Source organism: Myiozetetes cayanensis, unplaced genomic scaffold, assembly GCF_022539395.1.
Source record: "Myiozetetes cayanensis isolate MyiCay16 unplaced genomic scaffold, myiCay2020 scf16, whole genome shotgun sequence".
NCBI classification, from domain to species: domain Eukaryota; kingdom Metazoa; phylum Chordata; class Aves; order Passeriformes; family Tyrannidae; genus Myiozetetes; species Myiozetetes cayanensis.
Window position 1 is genome coordinate 9666054 of NW_026087270.1, and position 15622 is coordinate 9681675.

The 15622-nt window shown below is 43.7% G+C and overlaps 1 protein-coding gene across 1 annotated transcript in view; it reads right to left on the minus strand.

Annotated features, from left to right (window-relative positions):
* AP1G1 (adaptor related protein complex 1 subunit gamma 1) overlaps window positions 1–15278 on the minus strand; it is a 39511-nt gene extending 24233 nt beyond the window's left edge. Inside the window, exons 1-3 of the mRNA XM_050311584.1 lie at window positions 15129–15278; window positions 6281–6484; window positions 1877–2001 (exon numbers count right to left, since the gene is read on the minus strand). Coding sequence (XP_050167541.1) covers window positions 1877–2001; window positions 6281–6481 — 326 coding nt within the window. The 5' untranslated portion in view covers window positions 6482–6484; window positions 15129–15278. The remainder of the gene's footprint in view (window positions 1–1876; window positions 2002–6280; window positions 6485–15128) is intronic.
* Between the last annotated feature and the right edge of the window lie 344 nt (window positions 15279–15622).

The window sequence follows — 15622 nt, forward strand, 5'->3', positions numbered from 1 at the left end:
GCACATACCATAGGGTTTGCTACTCCTTCTATTTAAAAAGATAAAATACTTGGTTCAGCTATCAGGTGGGAATCCAGGGACTGAACTGTCCCAGCTGAAACATGTTCTAGGACAGGCTTTAGCTTCTGCATTTACAAATCAAACAGAATAGAAAAATCTGCATAAAAGTATCCTCTATCCTGACCAAAAACCACAAACCCCACCACTTGCACACCTTGAAAATAATCCATACAGGAATTCTGTTTAGCAATTCTTCCTATTCATATGCCTAAGGAAGTTGTGAAAAGCAGTCAATAAGAAGTTAAACCACCTAACAAGAAATACTATTTATGAGGCCAGCTACCAATGTCACACTAAGCACAAGGCAACACAGGTTCCACACGGCAATCTCAACACCTTTAAAACCTGTTTGCACACCATATCTCTATCTGTGTTTGGTACTCAGGTTGCCACAGCATCCAGGACTCAGTGCTGAAGAAAGTAAAAAATATGGCTTCTGGCTTGGGAGGCAAGGGGAGCTGGGGACTGCACAATGGAAGAGCCAGGGAAACCAGTGGTGGGTGACCCAAGGCGCAGGAGGTGCAGAACAGAGAAGGAACAGTATCCTGGTTGTAACACCGAGTAGTTATGGCAACATGCAGATGAAGGAACAGGTAGCACGTGCTACTAAATGGGTTGGTTTTTTGTTTCCTTCCTTCAACCAATTTTTGGCAGCTACATAAAGCTGTGTGTATATCAAGTACCTGCCTCAAGAGGCTGCTCACCTTTTTGTATCAAAAATCTAGGTTTTGCTATAAAATAACAAAAAACAGTGAGATAAATCAAATCCCTAAATGTCTCGATAAGAGCAAGACAAACTGGTAGATATAGAAAGTCAAAGGAGAAATCAACAAACAACCCAGGGAGGTGGTGGGAAGCTCTCCACCGTTTTTGCTCAGCTTCAGTCTGACCCATTTCCAGTTCAAACTCACTGCACCTTTACCAAATTCACTGTAGTATAAACAATCAGAAGAGGTGTTAACCTGCAGCCTGGTTCTAACAAGAGCCTCATCAGTATGGCATTTCAATGAAAGATCGTTACACAAACATCTCTTATCTCCTGGACACTGGGTCCAAAGTCAGAAGTTTTGTCAAGTTTCTTTCCAAGCACTTTGAGGCCACAGTCTAAGTGAAGATCAATGCTTTACTTGCTCATATATGAGAGGTTTATGAGCTAAAAGTAAATCATAATAAAAACAAACACACCACACACAACCAAACAGACCTTTGGGTAAGTCAACTAGAACCCAGCTGTTCCACTCCTGCTCCCATCCATCTTGAAGGGAATGTTACTGGAAACACACTAATCATCATTTATTATACTGTGATGTAAAAAAATCCCAGTTTAAAATCGTTTTGCTGAGAAAAAAGTGTTTAAAAAAATTCATTTCCATTCCCTCTTGTCTCATTTCAGCAAAATGACACACAGACAGCACATCCCATATTGCTGCCCTGCTTCCAAGGAAAACCATTCATCAGGACTGTCAGAGCAACCTTAAAAAGAAAGCAAGATACACAGCCTTGCTCCTTGATGACTCTTCAGAGCTCATCAGCAGAAGCAAAGAAACACAGGACAACGTGTGTTGCTTTCTACGTATGCCTCTTCAAAACCAATGTAATTTTATAGTCTCTTCCCACTCAGGAAGCAGGATCATCCAATACAGTGCAATACTAAACCAGTCTTATTAAGGTCAACAGTATACAACAAATTGAAGATACCAGTTTTCTAACACAAGAGCAAAAAACTAAAGTGCTCAAAACATCACTGTCAGGAGTGTACTTTCTGATCCTGAAACCTCAGAGCATGTGTTGATGGAGAGAGAGGTGGTACCCTTACTTCTTGATGCAATTGGTCATAAGAAGATGGACATCCTGTCTCTCATCCAGCAGCAACATGGCACCTAAATACCCAATGCGCTTGTCTGTGAATTTCTGAGAGGCAATGAGCTTGAGGCACTCCAACTGGAAAAAAAAAAAGGAAAAAAGAGGAAAAAAAAAGACAATTAGCTTAAAACTACTTCTTAGCTAGAGGAAACAGTTTGAATTTTGATGCATGCTAATTTAGGTCTCTCAGAATGCATTTTTAAAAGTGTATTTGATTCCCGTTTTGGTGATGTGGAAAACAAAGAAAGGTTAAATGACCTGCCCAAAATTCCCAGCAAGCCAGCAGGAAGGTCATTAGCAGCTCCTGTGTCTTGAAGTGGCCAGACACTGTTGGCCTTCCACAACCTCAGATATACCAAATATGTGGATTTATGTTACATCACAAAAGGAAACAATAACATATTGATAAAGATGAGAGATCCACAATTAAAATCAAAATTGTAAAGATCTAGAAATCTAGGTCTTGTGTCTTGTTGATTATGCACCAGAAACTTCTGAACCAGATTTAAGAGCCTCTATTTATCTACCAGAGAGAGGATCAATGCTCTTTAAGTTGGCAAAACAAGAGCATGTAGTGATAGGACAAGGGGCAATGGCTTCAAATGGAAAAAGGGCAGGTTTAGGTTAGTTATTAGGAAGACATTCTTGGCTGTGAGGGTGGTGAGGCCCTGGCACAGGCTGTCCAGAGAAGCTGTGGCTGCCCCATCCCTGGAAGTGTTCAAGGCCAGGTTGGATAGCAGAAGGTGTCCCTGCCCACAGCAGTTGGAACTAGATGAACTTTAAGGTCCCTTTCAACCCAGACCATTCTAGGATTCTATGACTCTAAAAACAAGATATTATGATCTGTAAGTAACTTGCTACCTAGGTAAACCTGAGATTGCCAGAGATAGTTAAGTTTCTGCATTGCTCTTGAATCTCTGCTGGAACACCAGAAGTCTACTAAAATCATGTGTACTGTAGCCACTACAAACTTCCCTTCACTGTGTAGAAACAGCAACTGAGTCCAATAGCACAGAGGAAATCCCAAAAACAACACACATAGCTGCCACTTGCACTCTGCTGATTAAGGATTTAATTGCTAACCCAGTTTTAAAATTAGCAAAAAAAGAAAAAAAAAAACACAAACCAAACCAGAGATATTCTGACATTACTGTGCACTAAAATATTTTCCTGTAACAGAAAACTAAACAAGTATAATCAATGTCTACTTTCCAGACAGGAAAATGAAGATCTCTCCCTCACAGACACTTCCTGTAAGTCTGCTTTATGAACTAGCTGGGGCAACAAGTAGGTGTACATGATGGGTTTGAGGAGGGGTCAGACAGAGCTGGCAACAGGAAAGGAACTAAAGGGGGCATGCACAGGTAGAGATACAGGGTGTTAGGAAAAGGGATTCATGGCCTCAGCTAGATGGAAGCTTGAACAGGGGCAATGGGCACAGGAGAGATGCAAGAAGCACACAGATTACAAGGGGAAAGTTGCACAGGATACTGATAAGAAAATTAAAGTTGAAGTGCCAGAGAAAGAAAATGCTATGGCCTAGTCACTGCTAAATTCTCACAACCACGTGGCATCAGAACACACACCCAACTGGGCAAGTTGTCACGTGTGAACATCGAGCTAGTGCAGAGTGACAAACAGGTAAAAAAACCTTGTAAGACAGCAAGTTCAGTTTTGCTAGGTTTAAAGGGGATGAAAACCTAGAATAAACACCTCTGAACAATAAGACCAGTCATCCACAAAGATAACTGAATTTGTACAAATGGGTAAGATCAACCAGGGATAAGGTACAGAACACTAGATACTGAGCTCTCATCTTTCCTGTGCTTTCTGTAAGAGAATAATGCACCTGTGAATCAACTTTTTTCCCTGGGTTTACAAGATACTTTCTTATACAATCCTCTGCAAAAATGCAATGTAAAATTGATGACATCTAAGCTGCAGTATGAGAGCCAACAAAGGCAGAAGATGAATGACTGAGGAAGAGCATAAGGAAACTGATGACTGCAACAGATACTCTAAGATATATTTCTAGTACTTTTGAATTTAAAAGATATTAGTGAAGTTTACCCCATGAAAGGCTGATGAGTTCTTGTTTCATTTGTATATAAATACATGCAAACTAGATACATGCACAGCAACACTAAGAAACATGATCAGCTGAAGCTCTTACTAGGTCTAATTAGTGGAAAAAATCCTGATACTGTTATATCCATTTCACTCAAAGGAACAATTAAAATCTGCTACATCAGTACTGTAACAGATACATTAGCAAAGCTGGATACGATACTGTCATGTAACAAGACTACAACTTACCCAGCTTTTACTGACATAACCACTCTGACAGCTACAATTTTTTTGCAAACAGAAACAATAACAATAGTAACGTTATTTGACCATTTGTCTAGGCTGTCTGACAACTTCCGAACGTGCACAAATAGCCTTTGCACATGCTCAAGAGACAGCTTGCTCATGCTTGTATTTGTGTACAAGATATCCTGGGTGAAAGTTGAGGATCCCTGGCTTGGAAGGAACAATACTGTCCATTCACTCCTGGTTACTCCACCCACACTGTTAACTGCAGGCTCCTTACAGCTTTAAGAGAGACTAGCACCACTTGTGGCTCTCCTGTTTTTCACCAAAACATCTGATTTGTGTATTTACCTCGTCACTCTCAGAAGCTTCCTGTCTACAACACAGGACTGTTTCTCTGCACCACTCCACTGCTGGAACAGCACATGTCCTCAACAGGCCCCCAGTTCACACAAACTACACTCCTCCTGCACAACAGCAGCATCTTGAAAGATTCCTTCCAGGAATAAGCACTGAGGACATGCAAAGGTCTCTAACTCGCTCACTTGGAGAATACTTGTTAAAACCCCTTTTCAGCATCTGAAGGTGCCTTCAAAGTGCAGCTGATAAACTCCATGAGAACCAAGCACACTGAATGAAGTACCCTGCTCCCAAACAGCCAGAATAGATGCTGCTTCTTGAGATGTAGCAATCCTGGCAACAACAGATATTGAATAATCTGCTTTATCCTTCTTTCACCGAGAGTGAATTTACCACTACTGATCAAAGCAGAAACTGCAAGTTATTAGATATCTGACCTAATCTTCTATATGTTACAGAATCGCAAAATATACTGAGTTGGAAGGGACACACAAGGATCACTGAGCCTAACTCTTAAGTAAATGGCATTAAATATTTGAGTAATAAGATAAAAGAATGAAATTTAAACATGTTTGTAACATAGACCAAATGCAGAAATTCTCAGTGACACTTATCTGTAACACTTATCATTATTCTTACAGTTCTAAGATACTTAAGTCTTAATTTTTGTGACAGGAAATTTCTCTCTTGGACCAGGGAGCCTGGCTATGAAAAGTGTTAAAGACAGAATAATACACAAATCCACTTGCTCTTACTCAACAACTCATTATCCTGAGAGAAGAATCCAATGATACAGAAATAAGATGATGCACTTTATATGCAAAAGCACAGCCCACACTCATTCCCTAACACTATTTGCATTTTGATTTCACTGGTTTGAGCTTACTGTTTTCAGTGATACATATCAGGATTGGAAAATTCAATCATGAATGGAGAGACTCACAGGACATGAAGCTATTTGAAGGGATACAACAATCTGACTGGCTTCAACTTTAGTGAAGACTAGATTAGATTACCACTAAGAGGACACTTACTGACTTCTAAGCAAAACAGATTGTGCCCCAAAGACTAAGCAAAGCTAAACCTGCCAAGAACTTGTAGATCAAGAACTTCCATCTTCTTGTCTTCCTTTTCTACAATCTGCATCAAAAACAGCACATCAAAAATAAGCCGAGATAGAAAACTCATAGCTACATTCTCCATGTCACCTCACTAAGATGGGGTTAAGGAACACAACTTCTGATTGCTGGGAACACACCAGCTCTTGTCTGCCTCAAAAACACTGCTTTAGAAGAAAAAGGGTATAGAAATTCCTTTGAAGTATTTGGTATTTTCCACTAGAGACAAAAGTCCAAAGTGCTGTTCTGAACCCATCTAAAAATACCTCTGTCTTGGACTGTGGTGTAAGCACTGCTGACCTGCAGACACATGGGTAGTGAGGTGGAGACAGTATGGCAAAAGCAGACTAAGTTTCGAAACAAAATATGTAAGTCCCCAAACAGCAGATCTCACTAACAAAGTCAAAACTAACTAATGTAAGTTCAGATCATACATGAAAACACACCTCAAAACATCCCAAAGGAACAAAGCAAAACTGCACACAGGAATGCTCCGAACAAGTCAGTGTGCCCAAAACCAGAAGGCAGACTGGCATATGCACAGAGGGCACTGAATTCTGACCTACCTGTCCAAAATGTGCAGGATATCCCAGCATGTGCATATACAGCAGCTTTGCCACATTTCTGCATCGGTATGTGTTATCTTCCTCTCGGAAGGATGACCGGATAGCAGCACATTCCTTTTGGATCATCTCACGCTCTTCTGCCTGGGTTCTTGCTGTCCGGATGGTCCGGATCAACTCCCGCAGTCTGATGGGGGCTGGCATCCTCTGGGAGAAGAAAGAGGTCTGTAAAACCGGTATTGCACCTAAAGGTTTCATCCTGCTCTCATACTGCTGTGTAGTTTTTTTAATTTCTTACCCTACCAATAGATAAGAAAAAGAATGAAGAAAACATAGGCTGCTTCAGTAGCATGGTTAAAAGTAAACTTGAGAACATGAGGAATTCATTGTACCTCACATTTGCTTTTCCAGAACATTAGAAATGGGAATTGCTGTGATTTGAACTACCTGTCAAGTGAATATAACATGACTCCCCACCTGAAACAGGCAGAAACAGCATTCTGCAAGGTACTCTCATAATCATATCATCTGCCTCTCTCCAGAAAAGCCAGGTTCCAAAGACAGCTGATCCCAGAATCAAGACAACACAACTCCATTTAATAACTTCCACAAGATTTAACACAAGTGCTTCAGATGGCCATGCTTCAAAACTCCTGCAAACCTGTGCCATACACACTTCCTTCACAGCAGTGTGGAAGTCAGCAGAACAGCAGATGGAAGAGTAATCCTAGCTGTGTGGATATTTCAGAGAATCCTGTTTTAAAAATAAATAAATCAAGTTGACACCATCCTTTTATCACATCCTAAATAGAACCAATTTCTGTGAACCAAACAAACCCTGTGACAATACTATCTGGTGGCACTGGTATGAAAAGAGTGTGCAAGAACATTCAAGAGTAGCTTCACCTCATCAGATGGAATACTGATGGAGCCATCTGACCCTGAGAGTAACGTAGTCTGCCAAGTATCTGGTAAGAGGGAAGTGGCTCTCAAACAGGAGCCAAACTTCAGGATTATGTTCAACAGTTGAACTTCTAAGTTCACGCTCACCAAAGCTCACTTCTGACTTTCTGGGAGCTCACACTACACAAGCATCTTTACAGCCTTCTTTCATGCATGCCAGCCTGTGAACAGAACTGAGCTCTTCCGATAACAGATAATGTCCCACAACTTGTAAAAAGTTGCCATGGCAGTCTGTTACAGATTTTTGTCTGGGTCACCATCCCCCCAGAACAGTGTGTCATACATTTTAAGCATTACCATAGCAGAAAAAGATGTGCATTCAAGTACTGCGCTAACTAGCTTGCCTGACACCACAGAAAGGCTGGGACACACACAGAGCTGAGAGGGGGCTTGTTTGCTTTCAGAAAAGCAGAGAGAGATGGATGTTCAACAAGCAAAGGTGGCCTCACAGTAAGCCAGCCAAAGCCAGGTCTGTACGTCTCACTTATAAACTCATATGTAACATTAAGCCTCTTCGGCCAAACCAAGTAGACTCCTCATATTTCAGTTCCCCATCTTCATACTTAGAAAGTTTGAATTTACAGAGACACAAAGTATTCAGTTTTGAAAATGGAAGAGATGTTCTTCCTGCAAAAGAAAAGTGTCCCAAAATGCTGACGTGCGTACGATCAAGGTTATTGGACACATTATTCCTCAGTCTTGCCTTGTGTCTCCACGTGAATCCATAACATTTCCTCACATTACTGCGATATGAATAAATTAACTGTTGCTATGCACTCCTGCTGCACTAACACACATCACAGAAATAGTCCGAGAGAAAGTAAGAATCTCCAGGAATGCTTCCCTGACCATTCCCTCTGCTGCCTTCCCTGCACATTCTACAGTTCTTCTGCATCCTTTCTGAAGGGAAAGGAGGGCAAAATGCTGCACTCAGGACCTGAGAGGTAGATGTGCTATTGATTTATTTCTATAAAATATCTCCTGTTTTGCTCTCTACTATTTTCTTTATAATTGGTAACACTAATTTTGGAGTTCTGATTGCTACACTGTCTGTTTAAAGTTCCCAATTTTAAAGCCTGGACTCACCTATTATTCACATATATCACATGGTTCTAAACTGATTTTGATAAGCCAAGCTCTTGCTGCAAAATTGGGCAGAAGTTAGAAAAATAAAAGCACTACTGCAGGAATATTCCTCTGCAGTCTACAGCCAAAAATTTCATAATCACCAAAACCAGCCATGTGGAGGCTCATGCTGAAAAAGGTGGCTCCAGTCCTTCCTCTGTGCTGATCCTGGCATTCCAGGGACAGGGCAACACATGAGGCACTGTAGGGCTGAGAAACAGCCTTCCCCTTTCCTCCCAAGAGCAGTGCCCAGACATATCAGTTTGGCTTGTGCAGACACAAAGGCAGCAGCGAGAACATGCAGCTTTGGGAGACGTGAGACCAAGTGGGAAAGAGGAGAAGGGTTCCCTCCAGCAGTAATCCACTGCTATTGCTCTGCACTCTAATTAAGCTGATCTACAACTTTGGTGTTCCTGAGAAGACAGGCAGTGTTTATTGCAAGCTAAAACTATGACTGTTATTTTAAAGAAAGATTTCTTTAGAAAGTTTTTGAAACACCAACACATAATCTGCAAACAAACTGAAGTTTGGCAACAAGTTGCTTCGCTCCCACTCTGTATCTGAAGAGTTTATAAACTGCTGAACACTGATATCTGCAGCCTGTGACTTCTACAAGCCCAGTGCTTTCCTTGCCATGGGTCCAAAACTTTCTGTAGCTATGCCCGTGGAAGGCTTCAGCATATTAAGTTTGGCCTTGGACAACAGAAAGTAAAAGCACAGACTGCCTAAACAGTTCTAGTCAATGAAAAAGTAGAATTAAACAAAGTTACCATATATTCTAAGTGCAACTTTCTATGAATATTTTTTTGCATCCTTCCCCAGTGTTCAGGCAGGACTTTCTACCTCACTGAGAAGGCAGGTACAGTGAAAACAAACACTGAAGATCTAATAGGACTTCACCTGAACATCATCCAGGTGCTGAACAAAACAAATAGCCCATATTTACAAATGCCCTTGTATAAATAAAGAACCAGCAAGGCACACTGTAAAGATCATTTCTTCTCCTCACCTCCCAACCACAGGAAAGCAATCAGAAAGCAGCGCAGAAAGCAGAGAATTGATGAGTAAGCCTCAACAGCCAAATTCTGAGGGTACCTGCTGTTCTCACTCATGTAACACACTGACACACAGTTCCACAGACACAGTCCAACCTGAGACTGCCTAAGAGCACCTGCATCCCACACCAGCCTCCTGCCTGATGAGAACAGAACAATTCAGAACTGCTGTGATGGAGGACAAAATCAAGGACAAAAGACAAAGCTATGGTTTATTTTCCACCACTGAGAACTTCTGTCCTTTTGCTGCAACTACATAATCTTTTTCTTTCAGTCAACACTAAATCATTCGGCTTTTTAATATACCTTTGAATGCTTCCCATAAAAAAGGTTTTGCACCCATCTATGTAAAATAGTGTCTCCCCCCAACAAATCACCTCACATGCTTATCCTAGAAGCTTGAGCTCCATTCTTGTGCACACACTCTTCCAGCATCTCAATGCAACACAATTCCCATGCAACATAGCACGTTGGGTTTTCTTCCCCTCCACAAGCCTTCTCTTAATACCCAGGAATTCTTGCAGCAGGTACCTGTGCTCTGCCTTCATCGACTTTCAGATTCTTTTGCATGTTAATACATTAGAAATCTCATCTCAGTTTGGAGTTTCAGACATTGCAAGTAAGCATAAGCAGTAGATACTGCAGATGAGAAGACACTTTGGACATGAGAACACTTAAATTCAGAAATATTCCAGAAGAGATTAGCATTTACCTATTCTCAACAATTCCATAGTCTATTATAATGCCAACAGACATCCAATGCAACAACAGGAGGAAAACAGTATCATTTACCAACAGCAGACCTGGAATTTTAATTTAGCTGGTGCCTAAGTGCTGCTTACAACTTCCTCCAAAGTAGCAGATCTTGTTCTTCAGGACTAGTTAACATTTTTCACCAGCACAGGCACATGCTTTTAGTCTTCACACATTAACATAAATTACAAGGCAGTTTTTAGAAGTAGTTACCTATTTCCTCCTTTGGTTTATAGCAGAAGTGTCCCTTGGCCATTTCTTTGCTAACTACAAGCTCCACAAATCAGGCTCTGAGTAAAACCTAATAGTTAATATTTACAATATCTGGTAGGACTGCACACAGAATTCTTCGCCCCCATCAGATCTGTTTCCCCTTTCTCACTGTGAAGGCCCTGCTCCTCAGAAGAACCTACTATCAAGATCAAAACTTCTAAGAGAGTCAGATACCTAACTCAGATTCGTTCAAAGGGTGCTTGGTGTCTAAGTTCCTTTGAAAAAAGAATCCCAGCTTTTTTTCTGTTCTCTGGATTGCACGAGAGGTGCTACCTCAGTGATTCTCCTCCCTCTGCTATTCAAGAATTCTTCCCCTGAACAATAAAAAGGCATCCTCTCTTTATGCAACTCATTCCTACTAAACTATCCAAAAGTGAGAAAACAACAAATAAATAAAAAAACCAAAACCTGCAATGCATTAAACACTTAATTTTCATCTAAATTATGCTGTTAAATCAGTATTTTCTGCTCTTTTATGGTCTTTTACTAGTTAGCTTGTAACATTTCAGAGTTGAAGATTTTATTCAACAAGCCATTATATCAAAAATATTTGAGTATAGAACTTTACCAGAAGTCTCTCTTAGAACACAATCACATTCAAATACGGTGAGTCATCTTTTATATTTACAAGAAGCACCTAGTATTACCAAAAACCACCTTGAAAATGCTCAAGTGCTTCAGTCAAGCTATGTTCCTCCATCAGGAATTGCAGTGTAAAGACAAAGGACAGACTATCCTTAAATGTTGAGTTGATACCTTCTTCTCTGGAAACTCTTCAGAAATATTAGCTTATATCTAAAATGTCTAATGTGTCTCTATGGTAATGATATTAAAAAAATTAACAGTTGCTCTAAAACTTCTTTAGGACAAATTATCAGACATTTAACATTATAACATTCCATTATTATTTAGTCTTGAATTCCAGAAACATTAAGACAAAGGCCATCAAAGCTCATTCAATTATTCACAGAAGGACTTTACTGTTTGGGGAAATAGTCTGAATTTCCAGTTCTGCTGAGACACCAAGTTACAGCTTCTCCTGTAAACAGTCTTTCTGAAGTCGGTTCTGTCCAGAAAGCACCCCAAGCCTGAAGCAGCGCACATTTCCCACACATCTAAAATACACACCTCCCCTTGCTCCACCCCAGTGCGCACAGGCAATCACACTCCTCGAGCAAACACAGCTTCCAGGAAGTTGCACAATGAAAGCCTGACCCAGCTCCCAACTGAAATCAGTAGCAGAACTCCCCCACTTGCTTTGGTCCCACTGAATCCAGCCTCCTGCACACAAGAGCAGAGGATCTGTCTGCAATGTTGATATACAACACTGACGGCCTCAACTCCACACTGCTATCAGTGAGCTTCACACTTCTATCAGATGATTTAAAACAAAGATACATTGGCAGTAAAACCAGAAATATGCACTGCAAGCAGAGATGAAGCTGTGAACAATAGCAGAGGTATTGGCACATGGTGTAGTATTATCAATATTTATACAGAAAACAGTAAACACCAAGTAAGGAGCACCATCATCATCAAGGGCAAAGGCAACACAAAGAGTTGAGGGAAAGGGCAACCAACCATGTGGCATGCTAAGAGGAACAATCTCTCCTGAGAAAAAGCTATTGGATACAAGAGAATTAGAAAGTAACAACAGAAAATCAGGAAGAAATTAAGGCAGCGGGGGGCTTCCAAATGCATTCTCATAACAAAAGGCATCAGGTTTATGCTTCGCTTTATACAAAGACAGCTGAGGGAGAGGGGGGAGGTCAAGTAAGGAAAAGAGTGCCACAGAATGAGAGAGACAAAACAGTTTTGGAAGAAGTGATGGTCCCACTTCCAGTTATATGTTAAAAAAATGAACAAGAAATGTAGCACAAAAGTATTGAAGAGGCGAGGCAGGGCGCTGCTCAGGGCCAGAGGGAAGGGGAAAGGCAGGGGAGGACCTGTTTTCATAGACCCTGGGTGTGCACAGACCCTACTGCCCCCTCCCACTCTCTGTGGTCACGGGCACAGCCCCACAGCCCAACTCAGCACGTGTGATGAGGTTCCCACTCCTGCACAACTGTGCACACACCCCGAACCAAACAGCTCCTCAACGGCCTTCAAAAGATGCACTGAGCTCCCAACCACTACAAACACTGATCTCAACAGCTGCCCAAACAGAAAAAAAATATTTCCTTTTTTTAGGTGCTAACAAAGGTAAGAAGAAGAATTAGCACAGGTACACAGCTGATCAGCACGACAGTTGCAAGCAGAATTCCAAATTTCCTGGTTTCCACTTCTATACTTCAATCACCACTGATCTACATTACCTTTGTATTTATTACCTACTTCTAGTTCCCTCGCTATTTTAATCTGTAATCTGCCTATTTTACTTCCTGTTCACTTCCCTGTACAATTAGAGTTTAAACAAACAAAAAAAATTAGCTACTACTTTGTGACTAAAAACCCCACACTCTTCTTTACGCTGGTTAATGCCAGATGAAAGACACAATGCCTCATTTTTACATTCATTAATATAAACTTTACAACAGGCCAGGTAACTTCAGCTATGCCCTAGGAAGTTCTAGTCTTCAATTTTATCTGCAGCATCTCTGCCAAACAGCAGGTACAGGTTGTACTAATACCTGTGATATCAGCAGATTCACTTGTACTCATGTACAAGTTTTCAAGATACAGCCTCATCATATATTTACTTATTAACACCCAAACTTTCCTCCAGTGAAGGACTTTGGTGGTACCAAGGCAGAGTAGACACTCTTCCCTAGAGAACAGCTGAGTATCACCTACAACAAGTTAACAACACCTTCAGTCAGAAGAGTTTGCCCTGGCACTAAAAAATATGAAGAGGTCAAGCAACCCATCTCCTGAAGTTACACACTGCCTACTCACAAATACAAATATTCGCACTAGAGAGGCTCGAGGAGCTTTACTGAGTGAGTGACACCAGCTTTAGCAGCAGTTAAGATTTCCATGAGCCCTCACACCTGGAAAGGCAACGTTCCAAACCTGAACTGCACCGAGCAGGGCAGGCTGTGTGTGCCTGAGAACAGACAGCCTGGGTTCCTTTGCTGCTGCCCACAACTCCTCACACCATGGCCTGACACGCTCACTCACCCTGTTGGACAGCGGTGCCACTACAAGACTCTGCACACAAGGAGCTACCAAGAACCAGACCATTTCTGTATCCCTTTCTCTCTCACACAACACTACAAAGGTGCTACAGGATCCCCCCCATCCCTACCACACCACCTTAGGGAAAACAGATCAGCAGTCAGGGAACACAAAAGAAAAGAAAAAAAGGAAGATTATGGGGGTTTTTTATCATAAAAGGAAGAAGTCTGAAAGTTATCTTACACACTGGAAACACTGAAGTTGGATCCCTTCACAAAACAATTACCACAGACTTTCCCTTCCTCAAGTCATAGGAATTTAAATACCTTTCCCCTTCTTCTCCCAGGCCAGAAGAATGAAGGGGTTCACACTGAACCCCTCAGAAAAAAACACAAGATCTCCTGCCTTCGCTGAGCTCCTGACTACCCAGTAAGTTTTCAAACTCTGTGCCAAACAGGAATGCACAGGAGTAGGCAAAATAAAGAATTCAGTAACAGGAGGGGACATGCAAATAAGCAAAGGGAAAAATACCTAGTGTAGTTTAGAGGAGCAGTGGTGGTGAAACAGGGGTACAAAAAGTTGCTGTGCTCTATAAGAGAGAAGTGGAACAGAAAAAAAAAAAAAAGAGAAAAATAAAACAACACAAAATTCCCTACCATTTTAAATGTGGGATGCTGGAGCACCATGCAAGGGAAAACATATACATATTGTACTCTGTTTAAGCCACTACAGACCAAACACCTTCTAGCCACACGTGTCACATGTGCCCAAAGGTGTTCCACTGGGATTCCGTACCGTCCCATTAACATCTCAAGCATCAGAAACTGAAATACATCACTCAGCATTTTTACACATCACTTACAACATAATAAAAAGCACACCTGTTCCATCTGCTAACTTTAAAAACAAATCTCAGTATAACAAAAAAAAAAAAGGCATATATAGTTTGTCTCAGAGTTTGTGCGAGAAGAGAACTCAACCAGCTTCGACGACAGGACTTGAAGCCGCCCAGACGGACCGGCCGCCAGACACAGCTCACTGCGAACGCCTCCGGCCGGACTGTGCCTCTCCCGCGCTCGCTGAAAGCCCTGATCGCTGCGAACACGGCAGGCACTGGGGACGCCGTAACGCTCGGAGCGGCTGCACAGCCCGAACAACCGCGCTCCGGCGGCAGGACGGGCACAGGTCCCGGCTGCTCCCGGGACGGCCACAGGCCCCAGCAGGGACCGGCCGGGGCTGCGCTCCCCGCGGGCACGGCGGCACAGCCCTCCCCGGGGAACGGCCCGGCCCGGACACGGAGCGCTCCCAGCGCCCGGGCAGGCAGCACCGCGGCGCGGGGCAGAGTCCGAGGAGGCCGAGCCGCCGGGCGGAGGCAGCGGCGCCGGCAGCGGGAGGGCACCGGGCGGCCCCGCGAGCAGAGCGACCGCGGCCCGGCCGCGGAGCTCGGAGCAGGCAGAGGTAGCAAAGCTCGCGGGGCCCCGAGCACCGAGCGGAGCGGAGCGGAGCGGAGCGGAGCGGAGCGGAGCCCCGGGCCGGGCGGCGGCGCCCAGGCCGGTCCCACTCACCGGGCCGGTCCCTGCAGCGGCAGCGGCGGACGGAGCCGGGCATTCAAAATGGCGGCGGCGGGGCCGCAGCACCGATACCGCAGGCGGAGGGATCCGCGCGCCGGCTCGCTCACCGCAGCCCCTCGGGCCGTCCCGGCCGCAGGCGGAGGCACGGCCGAACCGGGCCGGGACGAGCTGGGCGGGAACGGAGCGGGGGCCACGCGACACCGCCGGCGGCGTGGCGAGAAAGGACCTCGGAACTAATTTTTTTGGCGGAAGCACCCACGGGGCTGCTTTGACGAGGTGCGGTGCGTCTGCACCGTGGCAGTCCCTGATGATGTCACGAGAGGGGCGGTCCCGGCGGCGCGCGCTCCCGGCGGCGGGGCCGGGCGGGTCCCGCCGCCCGCGCCCGGGGTTCCGGGGGGCTACGGGACCGCTCCCCGCCCCCCGCGATCTCGCCCTTCTGAAGCGTCCGCCGGCGGCGGGGGGAGCGAGGGTGTATAGCTGCCCCCGCC